Source organism: Geotrypetes seraphini, chromosome 5 (assembly GCF_902459505.1).
Source record: "Geotrypetes seraphini chromosome 5, aGeoSer1.1, whole genome shotgun sequence".
Lineage (NCBI taxonomy): Eukaryota > Metazoa > Chordata > Amphibia > Gymnophiona > Dermophiidae > Geotrypetes > Geotrypetes seraphini.
The window spans coordinates 170,262,777-170,282,154 of NC_047088.1; the positions used below are offsets into that span (position 1 = coordinate 170,262,777).

General features: G+C 43.0%; 1 protein-coding gene across 3 annotated transcripts in view; it reads right to left on the minus strand.

The window, feature by feature from the left end:
* Nucleotides 1–19,378, minus strand: part of HIBCH (3-hydroxyisobutyryl-CoA hydrolase) — a 201,039-nt gene that overhangs the window by 68,281 nt on the left and 113,380 nt on the right. For 2 of the 3 annotated variants that reach the window (XM_033946047.1, XM_033946046.1), the window contains one exon: nucleotides 14,088–14,166. The exons of the other annotated variant lie outside the window; for it this stretch is intronic. In XM_033946047.1, the coding sequence (XP_033801938.1) occupies nucleotides 14,088–14,166 (79 nt within the window). The remainder of the gene's footprint in view (nucleotides 1–14,087; nucleotides 14,167–19,378) is intronic. 3 annotated transcript variants of the gene reach the window in all.

Below are 19,378 nucleotides of genomic sequence, written 5' to 3' on the forward strand. Positions count from 1 at the left end.
ATTATAATGCCCTTTACCTTGGTATTACAAAAACCTGTCTCTCCAGATTACAATTGGTCCAGAATACTGCTGCCAGGCTGATTTTTGGGAAGTGTAAGTTTGATCATGTGACGCCACTGCTCTTCAACCTTCACTGGCTCTGGGTGTATTTTAAAATCCAGTTCAAGTGTGCCTGTGTTGTTTTTAAAATTCTTCTTGGCATTTTTACTCCCTTAGTTCCTTTATCTTGGAATCTATAGATTCTCTTTTGCAAGAGGCGATCAACAACTTAAGCTTTCCTGCCCATCTAGTAAAGGTATTAAAAGAACCAAGATTTTTGGCCTCTCTCTCTGTCCTTCAAGTTCACACAACTTTGGAATGATCTTCCACTTTTCCTGAGAAGTTCTGGTTCCCTTTCTTCTTTTTGTAAGGCTTTGAAAACTAGTCTGTTTACTAAACACTTTGGTAATTAATCCTTTTTGAGATCCATTCAATGTGTTTCTTTCAGCTTAATCTAACTATTTGAAACTGAGTCTAGCTCTCTTAGATTGAAGTCTTGGTATACAAAACCAAGTATTAGATTAGATTCATCTGAAGTCTTAATTATGTGTCTTTACTAAGCTACATGGAGCTGAAACTCTCTTGTATCTGTACAACACTGTATACATCTAGTAAATAAGTTTCTAAGGTTATTCGAGGCTTGATATACCATCCACTACCGTGCATATCTGAGTGGTTTATACTAAGTAAGCAAATTATGGTTTATAGTTTGAGGTAATTTCTACAATGCTGTTAAGTGTGATACAACAAAGTAGCTTACATGTTTTATAAAGCTAACATTTATAAAAGAAAAGAACTCCATAATTTGAAGAAGAAGAAAAGAAGCTAGAATGTATCAGATTCATGAACAAAACAAGACAAAGTGAATGCTAGCTTGAGAGACAAGGGCTGAAACTGTTCAGTGCTGAAATATCATAAGCCCATTGTATAGGAAAAGAATGCAAGGCTAAATTAATAAAATCAGGAAAATGAAAACAAAGCTACAACAATAAAAGACAACAGCTCCAGCATTATGGAACTCATTACCTTTGGCAATCTGTCGTTTTTGGGACCAATGGAGGGGCCGTCTGAATGCTGTGCTTCCTGGAATCTCTGTATTAATTTCCTTTTAGGTTTGTATGCGTAGGTCCTTAGTATGGCTGGTTCCAGTCTATTAAGATTTACATTCCTTTCTATTCTTTTAAGTTGTAGATTGTGCAGTGCTTTGATCTACTATCATAGATAAAGGCGGTATAGTAAGTCTGAAATAAAAACATAAGAATTGCCATCTCCAGATCAGACCCTGGGTCCATCAAATCCGGTGATCCGCACATACGGAGACCCCGCCAAGTCTACCCTGGCATAGTTTTAGTCCCCATATCACTATATGCTTCTCAAGGGAGATGTGAATCTAATTAACCCTTTCCCGTATCACTCTATGCCACTCTTAAGGAGAGGTCGTGGACGTGATGGGCCGCCGCGGGAGCGGACCGCTGGGCACGATGGTCCTCTGGTCTGACCCAGTGGAGGCAACTTCTTCTTATATGCATCTAGTTTACCCTTAAATCCTAGAACGGTGGATTCTGCAATTACTTCCTCTGGGAGAGCATTCCAGGTGTCCACCACTCGCTGCGTGAAACAGAACTTCCTGATATTCATCCTGGACCTGTCCCCCCTCAGCTTCAGTCTATGTCCTCTTGTCCGTGTCACATCGGACATTGTAAATAACTGCATTCCCTGCTCCATTTTGTCGAATCCTTTCAGTATTGTGAAAGTCTCGATCAGATCCCCTCGCAGTCTCCTCTTCTCAAGGGAGAACAACCCCAGTCTCCTAAGTCGTTCTTCATAGTCCAGGTTCTCCATACCTTTCACTAGCTTCATTGCTCGTCTCTGCAGTTTTATATCCTTCTTTAGGTATGGAGACCAATGCTGGATGCAGTATTCCAGGTGCGGTCTGATCATGGCTCTGTAGAGCGATATTATAACTTTCTCTGATCTACTCGTAATTCCCTTCTTTATCATGCCTAGCATTCTATTTGCTTTCTTCACCGCCGCCACCGCACATTGCGCAACGGTTTCAGGGTCCTATCTATCAGTACACCCAGGTCCTTTTCCTGTTCAGTCTTTCCCAGAGTTACACCTGACATACTATACTTGTGATCTTTATTTTTTCTACCTAAATGCATCATTTTGCATTTTTCCACATTAAAATTCATCTGCCATTTATCTGTCCACTTCTCCAATTGATTCAAGTCGCTCTGGAATTCCTGGCTGTCCTTCTGCGATCTGATTGCCCGGCATAGCTTTGTGTCATCTGCAAACTTGATGATTTCACTGGATGTTCCTTATTCCAGGTCATTTATGAAAATATTAAATAAGATGAGTCCAAGTACCGAGCCCTGGGGTACACTGCTAGTCACTTTTTCCCATTCTGAGAACTTTCCATTTATGCCCACTCTCTGTTTTCTGTTCTCTAGCCATTTGCCTATCCATCTTAGTATATCTCCCTCTATTCCATGGCCTTGTAATTTCCTGAGAAGTCTTACATGTGGAACCTTGTCGAATGCTTTCTGAAAGTCCAAGTGTACAATATCCAGTGGTTGTCCACTATCAATTTGTCTGTTCACTGTCTCAAAAAATTGACGAAGGTTCGTCAAACATGATTTCCCTTTCCTAAACCCATGTTGACTGGCTCTCATCAGGTCGTGTGTGTCTAGGTGCCGGACTATGCTATCTTTAATCAGCGCCTCAACTCTCTTTCCAGGGACAGACGCGAGACTCACAGGTCTGTAGTTGCCTGGCACTCCTCTCGATCCTTTTTTAAATATCAGTGTGACGTTCACTATCTTCCAGTCGTCCGGTATCTGTCCTGTTTTGATTGACAGGTTGGCAAGTTTTTGCTATAGTTTTCCGATTTCAAATTTCAGTTCTCTTAGGACTCTCGGATAAATTCTGTCTGGTCCAGGAGATTTATCACTTTTAAGTTTGTCGATCTGGTGGTAAATCTGGTCCAAGTCCACTTCTACTGTGGTGAGGCTGTCCTGTATGACTCCCTTGAACACTTTCACTGTGTCAGGTATTGTTGCAGTGTCTTCCTTTGTAAAGACAGACGCAAAGAAGGAATTCAGTCTGTCTGCAATCTGTTTGTTATCCTTGACGCACCCTTTTCCTTCCAGGTCGTCCAGCGGTCCCACCGCCTTCCGTGCGGGTTTTTTCTCTTTTACGTATCTAAAAAAGGGCTTGAAATTTTTGGCCTCTCGCGCTATTTTCTCCTCGTAGACCTTTTTGGCAACCCTCACCGCCTAGTGACATTTTTTCTGATCATCTCTATGTTTGTTCCAAGCTTCGGATATTTTTGTGCGTTTCCACGTCTTAAAGGAGTCCTTCTTTTCATTTATGGCTTCCTTCACCTCTTTGGTAAGCCTTGCTGGCTCTCTTTTGCCTTTGGTTTTCTTTACTTTGTTAACAGACAAGCTTATGTTGCTTACATCCCAAATCCTGCCCACCTCCAGCGTCCACGTGCCAGTTAGTAACTATTTTAGAGATAGGTAGCTAAAGATCAAATGCCTTAGGATTGAAGACACACTTTTTTACTATCTTATTTATTGGGATTTATTAACTGCCTTTATGAAGAGATTCATCCAAGGCTGTATACAGCAAGTACAATTCAATATTAAAAACGTACAATTTTGTTAACAGCATAACATAATAAAAAGACCAAATATAAACATAAATACAATGAACGAAGTAAACTAAAAAAAAACAGCAAATTGAAACTTAATAATAGAACTACCATAAAACAGATGCAGAAGTATACAAATAACAGCACTGAAATTCAAATAGCAGAGATATAATACGAGGGTAAATCAAAAAGTAAAGGCAAAATACATTGGATGGCTTTAATAAAAGTAACCGTGAGCAATTAAACAAGATGATGCATTTGTTGTATCATTCAACTAGCTTCTGCTTTTCTACAGAGAAGTTTTTCGGCTGCTTCCGAAGCCAGGTGAGCACCACTTACTTTACATGCATTGTCTTTTGTTCTTTGGGTCACAGTAATGCACCCATGTCTCATCACCAGTGACAATTCTCTCCAGAATACTCAGATCTTCTTTGTACCGTCTCAGGAACTGTGTCGCAACCTCCACAAGCTGGTGCTTACGTAGATCGGTAAGCTGTTTGGGAAACCATCATGCGCAGACTTTCCTTTATCCCAAGCCATCATGCATTAAGGCAAATGCAGATCCACAGCTGATATCCAAATCTGCAGCCAATTGAGACACCATTATCTATCGGTCTTCTCTAATCAAGGCATCCACCCTGTCAATGTGCTCTTGTGTGTGCAATGTTGATTATACCTGTTCTTCCTGCGTTAAACCTTTTGTATGCGCTGCTTACAAATTCAGGACCTGTCTGTGCAGCTACTGCTCCTGCCTCCCTCTGCAGCCCATAGGTCTGACATTCCTGAGGAAGCTTAGCCACCCATTAGGCTGCAGGTGAAAACAGAACTGAAGGTTGCTAAGCAAAGGCTGATGTACCATAACCTATTGTTCCAGTCTCTTTTGCAGCTTATTGGCTGCCTAAGGAAGAAAACTTGCAGTGTAGCTAAGAGGTTCTAAGAGAAATAGGCTGAAGGAACAGATATCCATTTTCTATAGAGAAAGCAATAATTGTATGTTTGTCACTGACTTGGATGAGAAAAATTGACTTACAACTTATAATGAAATGGGGTAAATTTTTGGTGCAAAAAACAGATTTAGCTAAGTCTGGAGTTCAGAAAAATCATTATCCCAGGACAAGCAGGCAGCCTATTCTCACATATGGGTGACATCATCCGCAGAGGCCGGATGCGGACAGCCTCGCAAGCAGACTTGCTTGTAGAAACGTAGAAGTTTCGAGTCAGCCAACCGTGCATGCATGAGTGCCTTCCCACTCAGCGCAGGGTGAGTCTCCTCAGTTCTCAGTTTTCCACGGAGTCGAGAAGTCCGTCTTTGACATTCTGCACCAAACTTTTCTTCTTCGTGCCTTCTCTCATTGCAGTTTGTGTTACTTTTCATCACGAATCGCTGTTATTTCTTTTCTTTCAATTAAAAACCTAAAAACTAAAGACTTTATTTTTTCTTTGTTTGACTGGCGTGGCAGGCCGCTTGGTCGCAGCCTGCGGGCTTCGACTTCACTGCGGCCATTTTTCCTCCTATGTCCCGGCCAACAATAGGCTTCAAGAAGTGTAGCCAGTGCCAGCGTGCGATTTCACTCATAGACCCAAACCGTTGGTGCCTCAAGTGCCTAGGGCCTGACCATAATCCTAAGTCATGCAAGTCACACCTTCGACCTTGAGTGCAGCCTCAGTCCCATCTTCCAACGAGGGTCCTCCTGCTTCCATGACTCCGACCTCGAGCTCATCAGACCTTCCTCATTTGGGATGTCTCTACCCTCGAGTAAACCTGCTATCTCTTCCCCTGAGCTTCCCTCAGGTCAGATACCTAAGCAGAAGGTTCCGGCGGTGGTCCTCAAGCTGTCCAAGACTTCTAAGTCGAAGCACATTTCCACTGCCACTTTGGAGCCTATAGCCACAGCAAGTGGTCCAGTTTCAGACACGGATCCACCTTTGTAGGCTTCCCTCCAGACCATTTTAGAGCAGCAGTTTGTTCAGTTACTGACCAAATTTGGGCCAACACTGTCTTCTCTAATCCAGCCTGGGTAATCAGCAGTCTCCCGCGAGGTCGAGCCTCTGCCTATGCCTCGAGCTGAACCTTTACACTCTATGCAAGGAGCAGAGTCTTTGCAAGTGTCTGGTCTGGCATCTACACACTCTATGCAAGAATAGATTCTTTGCGAGCGCCTCGACAGAAATCCTCACACTCTTATACAAGGAGTAGATTCTTTGGGAGTGCTTTGAGATTTCTCCATCAAACCTCCTGAGTTTCGATCTACTGCTTCTAGCCCTATCCATTCGCCTGTAGCATTGCCTACTTCCATCTGTAGGGTGAAGTCTCCTCAATCCCTGCTTCCACACACCACTCTCGTCGGCGATCGAGGCCTTCATAGAGACATCCATCCAGGCTTAGGTCTACTTCCAAAGAGCAATCTTCCTCGTCTAGGCCTCATTCCAGACCTTCCAGCTCTTCCAGACCACCAACTCCTCAATCGAGGTCTCCGCTTCCAGACTTCGAGGACTCAGCTGCTTCCTTTGCCTCATCCAAGTCTCCATATTCTTTTGATGGCCATTTCTCCAGAGAGGCTTCGCCTTTGACCCAGGCCACCTCGAGGTCCTTGAGTCCCTCTTGGGGCAAGGCCTTGGCAGATCAGCTGTCTTTCTCTGCTTTTCTTCGCCAGATGGCTGATGACCTAGAACTTCAATTAGATGCTGGTTCCAAGTACTCTAAGGAGTATCTCGAGGTCATGCATCTCCCTCAACCTTCTGCAGAGTCACTTAAGCTTCCTCTTCACAAGCTTTTGTCTCAGACTTTCATACGCTGCCTGGAGAGGATTCCATATACCATTCCTGCTGTTCCAGGCAAATTGGACTCCAGGTATAGAACTCTACATTGTAAAGGATTTGAGAATTTGCAGTTGTCTCATCAATCCCTTCTTGTGGAGTCCTCCTTAAAGAGATCCCATCCTTCCAGAGTCTATGCTACTGTTACTCCTGGAAGAGAGGGGAAAACTATGGACAAGTTTACTCGTCGTCTTTATCAAAATGCTATGATGTCCTCCAAAGTCCTTATTTATAATTTTAACTTCGTTACTTATCTCAAATTCCTCATTGATCTCCATCCCAAATTTCTCAATTTCCTGGATACACAGAAGCACTTCGAATTCCAATAAGTTATTAGTACTCTGTCATAACCCAGATTGCATCTTCTTCAGTCCTCTTATGATGCCTTTGAATTATCAGCCAGGGCCACTGCTTTCTCTGTAGCAATGTGTCTCTTGGCCTGGCTTTGCACCATTGACTTGGACCCTAATCTTCAGGACTGCCTGGCTAACATCCACTGTGCAGGCAATGACCTTTTGATGAATCCATAGAGGCAGCCACTAAGAAATTGTCTGAACATGAAAAATCTTTTGCTTCCATTGTCAGACCAAAGCCTAAGCAAGCTCCTGTGAAACCTTCACGCCTTCCTCCAATTTTCCAGAGGCGTTATACTCCAAGGGCGGCTCCTTACAATCGAGCACCTCCCAAGAAACAGCAGCAAGAGAAGCAACAGAAACCTCAGCCTTCTGCTGCACCTAAGGCTGCGTAGCCTTTTTGACTGTTTAAAACAGAGCATAACCGCCATCGTTCTGTCTCTGTCCTCTCTTCCCCCCATTGCAGGTCATCTCCATCATTTTTATCATCAATGGGAGACCATTACATCTGAGCTCTGGGTGCTGTCAATCATCAGGGAAGGATACTCTCTTCATTTCACTCAGGTTCCACCAGAGCTTCTTCCAAGAGAGTATCCTTCCAGTCCATCCCAGACTGCCCTTCTTCTTCAGGAAGCTCAAGCTCTGCTTCGTCTCTGTGCCATCAAACCAGTTCCTTTGGAACAGCAGAACAGGGGGGTTTTACTCCCATTACTTCCTAGTTCCGAAGAAGATGGGCGATCTGCAACCCATTATGGATCTCAGGGCTCTCAACAAATTTTTAGTCAAAGAAAAATTTTGCATGTTGTCCTTGGCGTCCCTTTACCCTCTTCTAGATCAGAACGACTGGTTATGCTCTCTGGATCTCAAGGAGGCTTATACTCATATTCCCATTTATCTGGCCTCCCATCAATATCTCAGATTTCGGGTGGGGAATCTATATTACCAATGCAGAGTGCTACCCTTTGGCCTGGCTTCATCTCCCAGAGTTTTCACCAAGTGCCTGGTGGTGGTAGCAGCACCTCTAAGGAACCATGGTCTTCAGGTGTTCCCCTACCTAGACGACTGGCTCATCAAGGATTCAACATCTAAGGGGGTTATTGTAGCGACCCAATGGACTACGTGGTTCCTACAAGGCTTGGGATTCAAAATCAACTTTCCCAAATCCCAACTTCAGCCCCCTCAGAATCTACAGTTCATCGGAGCTGTTCTGGACACTATCCAACTAAGAGCATTCCTTCCGCAACAACATCTGGAGGCTTTCTTCAACTCTGTCATGCAGTGTCTTCTTGCTCTTCAATCTCAGCGAGACACATGATGGTACTCCTAGGTCACATGGCCTCCACAGTACACATGATTCCTTTTGCCAGACTTCACCTCAGAATTCCTCAGTAGACTCTGGCATCTCAGTGGACGCAGGCTTGCGACCCACTCTCGACACATTACAGTCACTCCTTCATTGAGACAGTCTCTCCACTGGTGGATGCTCTCTTCCAATCTCTCCAGAGGCTTGCTGTTTCAAACGCCCCCTTATCAGAAGGTCTTCACAACAGATTCCTCGACCTACGCTTGGGGGGTTCATCTCGATGGTCTCCGTATTCAAGGCCACTGGACCAGTAGGGATTGTCAGTGTCACATCAATCTGTTGGAACTCAGAGCGATCTTCAATGCTCTCAAAGCTTTTCAACATTTTCTTAACGACCAGGTAGTCCTCATTCAGACGGACAACCAAGTCGCCATGTACAATGTCAACAAACAGGGAGGAACAGGATCTCTTCCTCTGTGCCAAGAAGCTCTGAAGGTTTGGGACTGGGCAGTCCTCCACAACACCTTCCTCAAAGCTGTCTACATTCAAGGGGAGAAAAACTGTTTGGCGGACAAATTGAGTCGTCTTCTGCAACCTCACGAATGGTCTCTCAATTCCTCACTTCTTCATCACATTTTTTTCGTAGTGGGAAATGCCTCAGATAGATCTCTTTGCAGCTCCCCACAACCACAAACTGCCCCAGTTCTGCTCCAGGACATATTCTCCTCATCACCTCAAGGCAGATGCTTTTCTACTGGAATGGACAAATCTTTTTCTCTATGCATTCCCTCCACTCTCAAGACTCTTGCCAAGTTGAAGAACTATCCTGCCACGTTGATTCTGATAGCTCCTCGGTGGCCGAGACAACCTTGGTACTACCTTCTACTTCAACTCAGCAGCAGGGAGCCATACCTTCTACCAGTTTTTCCGTCTCTGCTTACACGAAGTCAAGGATCTCTACTTCATCCCAACCTGCAGTCTCTACATCTGACAGCTTGGTACCTCTCAACATAACTCTAATTCAGTTTTTTCAACCTGTAAGAGAAAGCCTACCACTAGACAATGCTACCACCAAAAATGGACTAGATTTTCTACATGGTGCATCTCTCATGATAAGGAGCCTCAAGATTCCTCCTTATCTTCTGTTCTAGATTATCTTTTGCACTTATCCACCTCTGGCCTCAAGTCTACATTGATCAAAGTCCATCTCAGTGCAATTGCTGCTTTCCATCAGCCTATTGAAGGGAAACCCCTCTCTGCTCATCCGGTGGTTTCCAGATTTATGAAAGGACTTTTCAATGTCAAACCTCCTCTCAAACCGCTTCCAGTGGTTTGGGATCTCAATGTTGTTCTTGCTCAATTGATGAAGCCTCCATTTGAACCAATGTCTACGGCTCATCTTAAGTATCTTACTTGGAAAGTGGTTTTTCTCATTGCCCTCACATCTGCTCGACGAGTCAGTGAGCTGCAAGCATTAGTTGCTGATCCATCTTTCATAGTTTTCCATCATGACAAGGTGGTTCTCCATACTCATCCTAAATTCTTACCTAAAGTGGTTTCAGAATTTCATCTCAACCAATTTATTGTACTTCCAGTGTTTTTTCCAAGACCTCATTCTCATCCTGGAGAATCAGCTATTCATACTCTGGACTTCAAGCGTGCTTTGGCCTTCTACTTGGAACGCACCAAACCACACAGAACTGCTCCTCAACTTTTTGTCTCCTTTGATCCAAACAAGTTGGGACATCCAATCTCTAAGCGTACCATCTCCAACTGGATGGCTGCTTGTATCTCTTTCTGCTATGCCCAGGCTGGATTACAACTAGAGTCGAGTCACAGCCCACAAAGTCAGAGCAATGGCAGCTTCAGTGGCTTTCCTCAGATCCACACCTATAGAGGAAATTTGCAAAGCTGCTATCTAGTCCTCGGTTCATACTTTCACTTCTCACTATTGTCTGGATGTTTTTTCCAGACGGGATGGCATTTTGGCCAGAGAGCATTACAAAATGTATTCTCCTAAGTTGCCAATGCTCCCACCATCCCATTTCTGGTTAGCTTGGAGATCACCCATATGTGAGAATAGGCTGCCTGCTTGTCCTGGGATAAAGCACAGTTACTTACCATAACAGTTGTTATCCAGGGACAGCAGGCAGCTATTCTCACAACCCACCCACCTCCCCTGGTTGGCTTCTCTGCTAGCTATTTGAACTAAGGAGACTTGCCCTGAGCTGGGCGGGAAGGCATTCGTGCATGCACGGTACGGCTGACTTGAAACTTCTACGTTTCTACAAGCAAGTCTGCTTGCGAGGCTGTCCGCATTCGGGCTCCGTGGATGATGTCACCCATATGTGAGAATAGCTTCCTGCTGTACCTGGATAACAACTGTTACGGTAAGTAACTGTGCTTTTTGGGAGTGAACTAGGAGATTTTCCCAAAAGGCAGTGTCTATGTAGTTACTGCTCCTGCCTCTCCCTGCAGCCCACTGGTCAGTCACTCGTAAGGATGCTTAGCCAGCCAATAAGCAATAGGGAAAAGTGGAACTGAATGTTGCTAAGCCAAGTGTCTCTGTAGCTACTGCTGCCATCTCCTAACAAATGTCCGAGGGATACACTAACAGCACAGGATTTAAAAGGTTGATATCGCATAACTTATTGGGTCTGTCTCCTCTAACAGCACAGAAGCCAGAACAGCTGCAGTGTAGATAAGGGGTTGTCAGGGAAAGAGAGGCTGAGGGAAGAGATATGAGATGTAAAAGGGAGAACAGAGCTGAATGAAAACTGGGGGAGGCACGGACAATGATACAAAGATAACTGCAGCCCACTAGTTGCAGGGAATAGCAGCAAGGTTGATATCTCAGTTTATTGTCCTGTCTCCTCTGCAGCTTATTGATAATCACTCACCCCACTTTTCCGAGCAAAGCTCGGTATTCCAGTTACTTGCTATTAATTGCCATAAATTAGCACCAATTGGCATTTAAACATGTATACGCCTTTAGTTGTTATTTTATAAAGTCTGTGTGTTAAAGCTGGCATGCGCAATGGCAAGGTTGGAGTGGCAGTGGGAGAGGCATAGGCAGGCCAGGGGTAGGCTTGGATTAGTGCACGTCTAACCAGTATCAGTTAGGCACTCCCATTTACACCTGCCCTAAAGCAGGCATAAATGGGGCACCTAAAGTTGCACATGCTAATGCACACTTAAGTTAATATTCTATAAGAACAACTGCACACGCAATTTTCCTTTTAGACTTCACACTTAGGGATAGATTCACTAATCTCCTTTGCGTGCCTGATCCGTGGCCGATCCGTGCAAGCCTGACCAATTTACAAAACCAAAAAGTTAAAATGAGGGCGATCGGAGGAACACCCCCCTCCGACTGCACGGATTGCTACTGTGCGATCCCAACGCATGTGCATACCATCTGAAATTTGGGGCAGAGCACAAAATCGGGGCAGGAAGGAGACAGCAGGAGATCGGGGCTGAGACAGGGCAGCAGATCGGGGCAGAGAGCAGGGCTACCCTAGCTGAGATAATAATCAAGCACCTTTCTGACTTCATATGCAACTTTCTTTAAATGAGTCCCCTTATTTTCTAACTCCTATGTCTTACCTATCTTTAATGTTCCATCTTTGCTTACACCTAGTCAATGTTTTATTGTGTATTGTGTCACCAATGTTCTGTAGCATACTATGCCTTATTGCTATCTGAATATTTTTATTGCTTTGGCTATTGCCTATGTTTGATCTATTTTTGCTGTACAGTCTTGCGTGAATTCCTTCAAAAAGGTGGTAAATAAATCCTAATAAATAAAGTGCCACTGAAAATGACTGGTTAGGCCCAAACAGGCAATTAAACCAGACAGACAGGGTCCTTGTCTTCTTTTTATTTAGCAAGTTTTATGCTTGTGATTATGTTGAAAAATTCACAAATAATAATAATACATTAATTCTAGCATCCTCTCTCAGAAAACTGCCATAACATGTTACTTGGATATACCCAGCAGATCCTAAAGCAGTCCCCCACTAAACCCTACACCAGGGATCTTAAAGTCCCTCCTTGAGGGCCGCAATCCAGTCGGGTTTTCAGGATTTCCCCAATGAATATGCATTGAAAGCAGTGCATGCACATAGATCTCATGCATATTCATTGGGGAAATCCTGAAAACCCGACTGGATTGTGGCCCTCAAGGAGGGACTTTGAGACCCCTGTCCTATACCCTATTTACACCTTTCAGCACTCAAAGTGGTAATCCTGCCAGTAAATCATGGAAACAAACATGTTTTCCACGTTTTCTGAATGCCACTCATTCCACACATTATCCCATCTGTTTGCTTTTCTGATCTGCCAGAATAATTCCTAATATGTCATTTGCCTCATAGGACACTGCTCTAATACTGATCTGAGTCAACACACAATTCAGCTTTCTTCTTCTTAGCATCTTACTTATGGAACACATCCGTTTGGAACGTTCACCGACAAAATTCAAAGTTCTTTTGAAAACCCATTTTTTCAGCTTGCTTTTGGATCACTTGGAGATTGATGCTTGGTTCGCCTGCGTATTGATGCAACTCCAAGTTTGTCATACTGTTATCTCTCTCTTACTGATGAGTAGATGTATCCTATCCTATTTTAAATGGATTCATTTCTTGTGCGGTTTTTGGGGGGGTTTATGATTACTAATTTTTTTTATTGTTGTAAACTGCTATGATCCACGATCAGAAACAACAGTATATCAAAGCATGTCAAATAAACAAACTGATAGGTTCCATTTTCTGACTTCCTACTGTATTCCTATATATAGAACTGTACTTGTTCACTTTTAATTTCATCTCCTATTGAGATGCCCAATTCGCCACTCTTACAGGATCCTCCTGCGATTTCTCACAATCAGATTTATTTTAATTACTTGATAATACATCAGGAGAGAGGCACACAGAATCAATTATTTTTTGCTTTAACATACTGTACTTCCAACATACTGTACTTACAAAGTAATTGTAATCATATTATTAGAGCTATACAGCCATGAGCTGTATAGCTCTAATAAAATGATTACAATTACTTTTCAAAAAATGTCCATCTTACATATCCCAAAAGATAAAAAAAAATATAATTATCTACATCAGGGCTGCCCAAGTCCGGTCCTCGAGATCTACTGGCAGGCCAGGTTTTCAGGATATCTACAATAAATATGCATGAGAGAGATTTGCCTGCTCTGCCTTCTTGGTATGCAAATCTCTCTAATGCATGTTCATTGTGGATATCCTGAAAACCTGGCCTGCCAGTAGCTCTCAAGGACCGGACTTGGGCAGCCCTGATCTACATCTCTCCATTCTTGAAAAAAATCTAACATTCAAATCTAGAATGATTCATCTAGTTTGTAGAACCTGTGGGCAAGTTAAATGCATGCCTACTCAGCACTTGGGTTTCAAATAGTCATAAGAGGCCCATCAACCCCAATGGTCCTGGTATTTCATCCCGTTTCATGTTTCTGAAAGAAGCCCATGACAAAACAGATTATTTTTCAGAGAAGACTAAAGTTCCCTTCAGAGCTCTTAAAACGGATTTTTTTTTCCCACACAGGTCTTGAAAAGGTTATATTAAGTAAAGCCTTTTTTTTTTTTAACTAATGTATAATTTGCACTGTAGAAAGCTTCCCAGCAATCTTGTTTCCAAAACAGATTCCCATCCATTGAAAGCAGGGGAAAATAATCAGTACTCCCGCTCTCTACTTGCAGTTTTAAATGTTTTATGCAATGCATCTACTAGCATCTAACCCCAAGTTTCGGCTTTCTTGTCTTTCAGCTACTGTCTCTATCACATTTTCTACATTTTAATTTTGCCATATGCCATTGGCCATACTTGTAGAAATCAACAAAGTCATCAACAAGTGAAAACGTTTTGTTTTGGTTTTTACCTATGCCTGTCTCTGGCATTGCAAACAGTGTCTTCTCCGTCGCAACTCGGAAATGCCCATGGACTGACAGACCAACACCCTAGAAGAGATATATAGAAGGGGTAATATATTTGTTCATTCACTCTGTTAACATTTTGGAAGACAGACAGACATTGGGTCTCTTTTTGGACTGGTGCTCTTGTTTATCTGTCTATCTGGTCAAAAACATGCAGGGAGGATAAAGTTAGATATATGCCCAGTCAATGTGTAGGATAAAGGACAGTTAGGCTGAGAAGAGTGGATCCAAAGTTCTCAGTGTGGGAAACATAATTGAGAGAGAAAAAATAAGTCCTCCACATACTATTTATGAAGGGAATGATGTCTGAGACAGCCCTGGTAGAAAATTGCCCCTCAGAGTAGATAAAGGTATGTGTGGCCTTTCATAACACATGTACTTTTAACTTGATGAAAGACGGGAATTTAAAGGTCATGAAAAGAAAAAAAAAAAAATGAGCAAAGATTTTAATTTTCTAAAGTACATAGGCTATTGGGACCGCCCCAGTCTACTGCTCACAGTATCTAGTAAACAATTTTCACATGGAAATGATCCAAGTAGTAGAAATGTTTAATATTAAACAGTTATACTGATAAAAATGTTACATTGCCACTATGTATGACCATGCAGACCTAGACAGTATCAAACTGTTCTGAGCTATTCATGATTTTGTATGTCATAATATGCCCGAATGCTTTGACTGACACTGAAGTTGGACATATTTTTCTAATTATTTTGATCCAAGTATAGTTTCTGCTTTCCTCTTAACTCTTAACATTTTTTTCACTTCTCCTTTCTTCAATCTATTTTTGCCTCTCTCCAGATTTAATTCATTCTTTACTATTCAGTCTTTAATGTCCCTCTTTTTACTGCATCTACCTACAGGTTTTCATCTTTCCCTCACCCTGACTCTCCTATTCCTCTTTCTTCCCAGTCTTTCACTAACTCCATTGTTATCTCCCCTTCTATCTAGTGTCTCCCCCTCCCTAACCCTTCCATCCAACATTTGCCCTCTATAATTCTCTCTCCCTTCTATTCAGTGTGTATTCTCTTCCCTCCCTCCTGCTACTACTGCTGTTTTTCCAGACCAGCAGCTGTAGCAAAGTAATCACATGGCCACAATCTTCCAACACACGCTGTCAGTTTTTTCAGTCCCCTGCTTCCTCTAACATCAACTTCCTGTTCCAGGGCAGGAGACTAGCAGAGCAGACATGTGCAAAACTGCAGCCACAGGACCGATAAAAGTTTTGATGCTGCCGGTCTGGGGAAGCAGCAACCGCAGTGGAAATGGCATCAGGAGGGAGACAAGGAAGGTCCTATTCCTCACAGGTTCTCAACATGTTGTAGAGTTCATTGGGTGCCAAATACTTCCTGCAAAGGTCTTGTGTATCCCTTGGAATATGTGTACCACATGTTGAGAACCTATGACATAGATTGCCCAGCAGTCCGCTCCCACAGCAGCCCCTAGGTCAAAGACTAGTGCCCTAACTGAGACCAGCTCTACCTGCGTACGTTCTGGTTCAGCAGGAACTTGTCTAACTTTGTTTTGAATCCCTGGAGGGTGTTTTCCCCTATAACAGCCTCCGGAAGAGCGTTTCAGTTTTCCACCACTCTCTGGGTGAAGAACTTCCTTAAGTTTGTACAGAATCTATCCCCTTTTAACTTTAGAGAGTGCCCTCTCATTCTCTCTACCCTGGAGAGGGTGAACAACCTGCCTTTATCTACTAAGTCTATTCCCTTCAGTATCTTGAATGTTTCGATCTATATTAGAAGCAGTGTGGTCTAATTCATCACTTGTATCTTCATTATTATCATCATGCTGTCCAATTACAGAGAAGGCTATTTCTACTGGACAAAACAGTTGATCCATATCTTCACCAATTAATAGGTTTACAAGCTTGTGAAAAGTCACAACTGTGAACCTTCTACTCTTTACCAAACTATCACAAAGTCCTATAAACCAAGTGTAAACACCTTGCCAAAGATGCTCAGACTACAGAGATGTTTTTGAAAGTCTTAGGAAATTACCAGTGAAGCACCCTGTAAAACTTGCTGAAGGTGCACAACCTGTTGTGTATGCAAAATGGAATATTTAGTTAACATCAAGAATATTATTATTATTACTATCAAGCATATTATTATTATTATTATTATTACAGTGGGCGTCGTCTCAGACATAAGCTCTGTAAGGAAATGAGGAGATTGGCATCCAATGGTATTATAAAAAGCTGGAGGAACCCACAGACTAGGTAAGCTCCACAGTAATAATGCAAAAAAGATGGGGGACTGCAGATCTTCTTAGGCACAAGGGATCTAACTCCTTAGTTGGTTATGTTTAAGCCACGTAAATTTAAGCAAATTTTCAACCAGAAATTAAATGCACTTTATCCAGATAAGGGCCCTATTTACTAAGTATTTCCTCATCAACATAATATGGGAGAAAATCTTTCACAAACAGGAAAATATTCAGGTTGATTTGAAAATGTAGCCCCCTAACCAACGATTGTCATTTGCAATAATGGAAAATCCCTTCAATACTATATCATACCATACAATTTCTTATATCCTACAAATTTCAACAAGTATTCATTGCGGCTTGCAATAGGCGCCCTAAAGGTTACAGTACAGATACAGTAGGGTTCACTGAGTACAACTGAATATTAATCATACAAGTTATAATTACATTAAAATACATATCTAGACTTCAATACCTTCCAGATCAACGCAGTTTATATCATCAAGAGACTGTACATCTACAAGAGAAATATCATCTTCCTTACTTTCCTAAGAATTTTACAAAAAGAGAAGTCTAATAGTTTTCGGAAGAAGCATGTCTAACATTTTCCTAAAATGGTAGCAAGAAAAGATCCGATGTAGACATTTTGGGGAGTGTGTGGCGCAGTGGTTAAAGCTACAGCCTCAGCACCCTGATGTTACGGGTTCAAACCCATGCTGATCCTTGTGAACCTGGGCAAGTCACTTAATCCCCCCCATTACCCCAGGTACATTAGATAGATTGTGAGCTCACCAGGACAGACAGGGAAAAATGCTTGAGTACTTGCATACATTCATGTAAACTGTTCTGGGCTCCCTTGGAAGAATGGTATAGAAAATTGAATAAATAAATAATAGTAGGTTATTCCATATTTTGGGACCCCGAAATTTGAAGGTGGACTCCAATAATTTTTTTCTGGTGAACTTGTTGGAGAGCGAGAAAGGGTAGCTTGGCGCACTGTGTTGTTCTGGAGTTATACGGTCGAGTCACATTATGTCCACCTGCTAATATCCAGAATAACTGCTTCTGGCAACACAGAAGGCAGCCAGACACCGTGGGAGTGGCTCAGTAAGAATCTGGATGGTTGCTAAAGGTATTTTGAGTCCTGCACTCTACAATACATCTGACAGTTGCTGATGGATGCGTGGTAGTGGATCCTGTCTTCAAACATGTCGAATAAGGTGTTCCCAAATGTGCTCAATTGGGTTAAGATCTGGGGAATTTGGAGGCCAGGGAAGTAGCTGGAAGTCTTGGGCATGATATGTAAACCACTCATGAACAATTCTGAAGGTATAACATGTCACAATGTCCTGTTGAAAGATCCCATCTGCCATAGGGAAGACCATCATCATGCATGGGTGTGCTTGACTGGCAAGGATGAAGAGATACCCATATCGGTTGGGATCATAGGAGCCAGTTCTGTGGGTGCCTGAGCACCCCCAGTATTGAACAAACTCCTTCACTATGTCCAGGAAGAGACCATTTCCATTGTGTTTAGCACCCCCAATAATTTTGCAAAGTTGGCTCCTATGGTTGAGAGTGCCTTCCAGAGGTATCAAGGGACCCAGACCATACCAAGAAAACATTCCTCAAACCATAACGCTGCCACCATCATCTTGTGTACATCCAACAATGGTTGCTGGGTATTTGTTCTCGGTGGTTTCACACCTGACATGCCAATGTCCATCCATTCTCCAACTCAAAACATGACTCATCGGAGAACCCTCTGACAATCAGTGCAAGTCCAATGTCAGTACTCATGTTCAAACTGCAGCCATTTTTTGCAATGAACCCTCGTGAGCATGTGTACAGTCATCAGCTGTCTGCTCTGGAGCTCCATTCATTACAGGGTTCGCTGCATAATCGTTTTGGACACACACCTGGAAGCCCCCCCATTTTGTTTGGATGGTAAGCTGCTCTACGGTAGCATGCCGATCAGCCTGCAACAACCTGAGCAGCTGATGTTTACCTCTCACATCAATGGCTTGTGCTGCCCCATAGTTACCACATTGGGTCGAAAGGGTTCCATTCGTCCACTCATGGTACACTTTAACCACTTTAACCACAGCAGCCCATGAATAGTTCACAGACTCTGTCTTTTTTGAAATGCAGACACTCCTGGCCTGGTAGACGATGATCATGCCTTTTCCAATGTCTGAAAAATCACACTTTTTTCCCCTTGACAGCCACAGTTGCTCTATTGGCAACTTGCTGACATCCCACCTTATATACCCATGAAGTCTGCACATGATATGTGCATTCATTCATTGGCTGAGTTCCTGATGTCAGTGAATTTTTAACAAGAAACAACCACCAAATATGTCAGTGGAAATGATTCAACCTAATTACTATGAAGTGCTCAGAACCTTAGAAACATAGAAGATGACGGCAGAAAAGGGCTACAGCCCATCAAGTCTGCCCACTCTGCTTACCCACCCCCTGTCTATGCCCTAATGACCCAATTTCCTTATCTTGACCCTCGTAGGGATCCCACATGGGTATCCCATTTATTCTTAAAGTCTGGCACACTGTCTGCCTCGATCACCTGCACTGGAAGCTTGTTCCAATGATCAACCACTCTCTCTGTGAAGAAATACTTTCTGGTGTCGCCATAAAATTTTCCGCCCCTGAGTTTGAGCGGGTGCCCTCTTGTGGCCGAGGATCCCTTGAGAAAGAAAATATCATCTTCCACTTCGACACGTCCCGTGAGGTACTTAAATGTTTCGATCATGTCTCCCCTCTCCCTACGTTCCTCGAGAGTGTAGAGCTGCAATTTCAGTCTCTCTTCGTACGAGAGACCCTTGAGCCCCAAGATCATCCTGGTGGCCGTCCACTGAACCGATTCAATTCTGCGCACATCTTTACTATAATGTGGCCTCCAGAATTGCACACAGTACTCTAGATGAGGTCTCACCATGGCCCTGTACAACGGCATTATGACTTCAGGCTTTTGGCTGACGAAACTTCTATTGATACAACCCA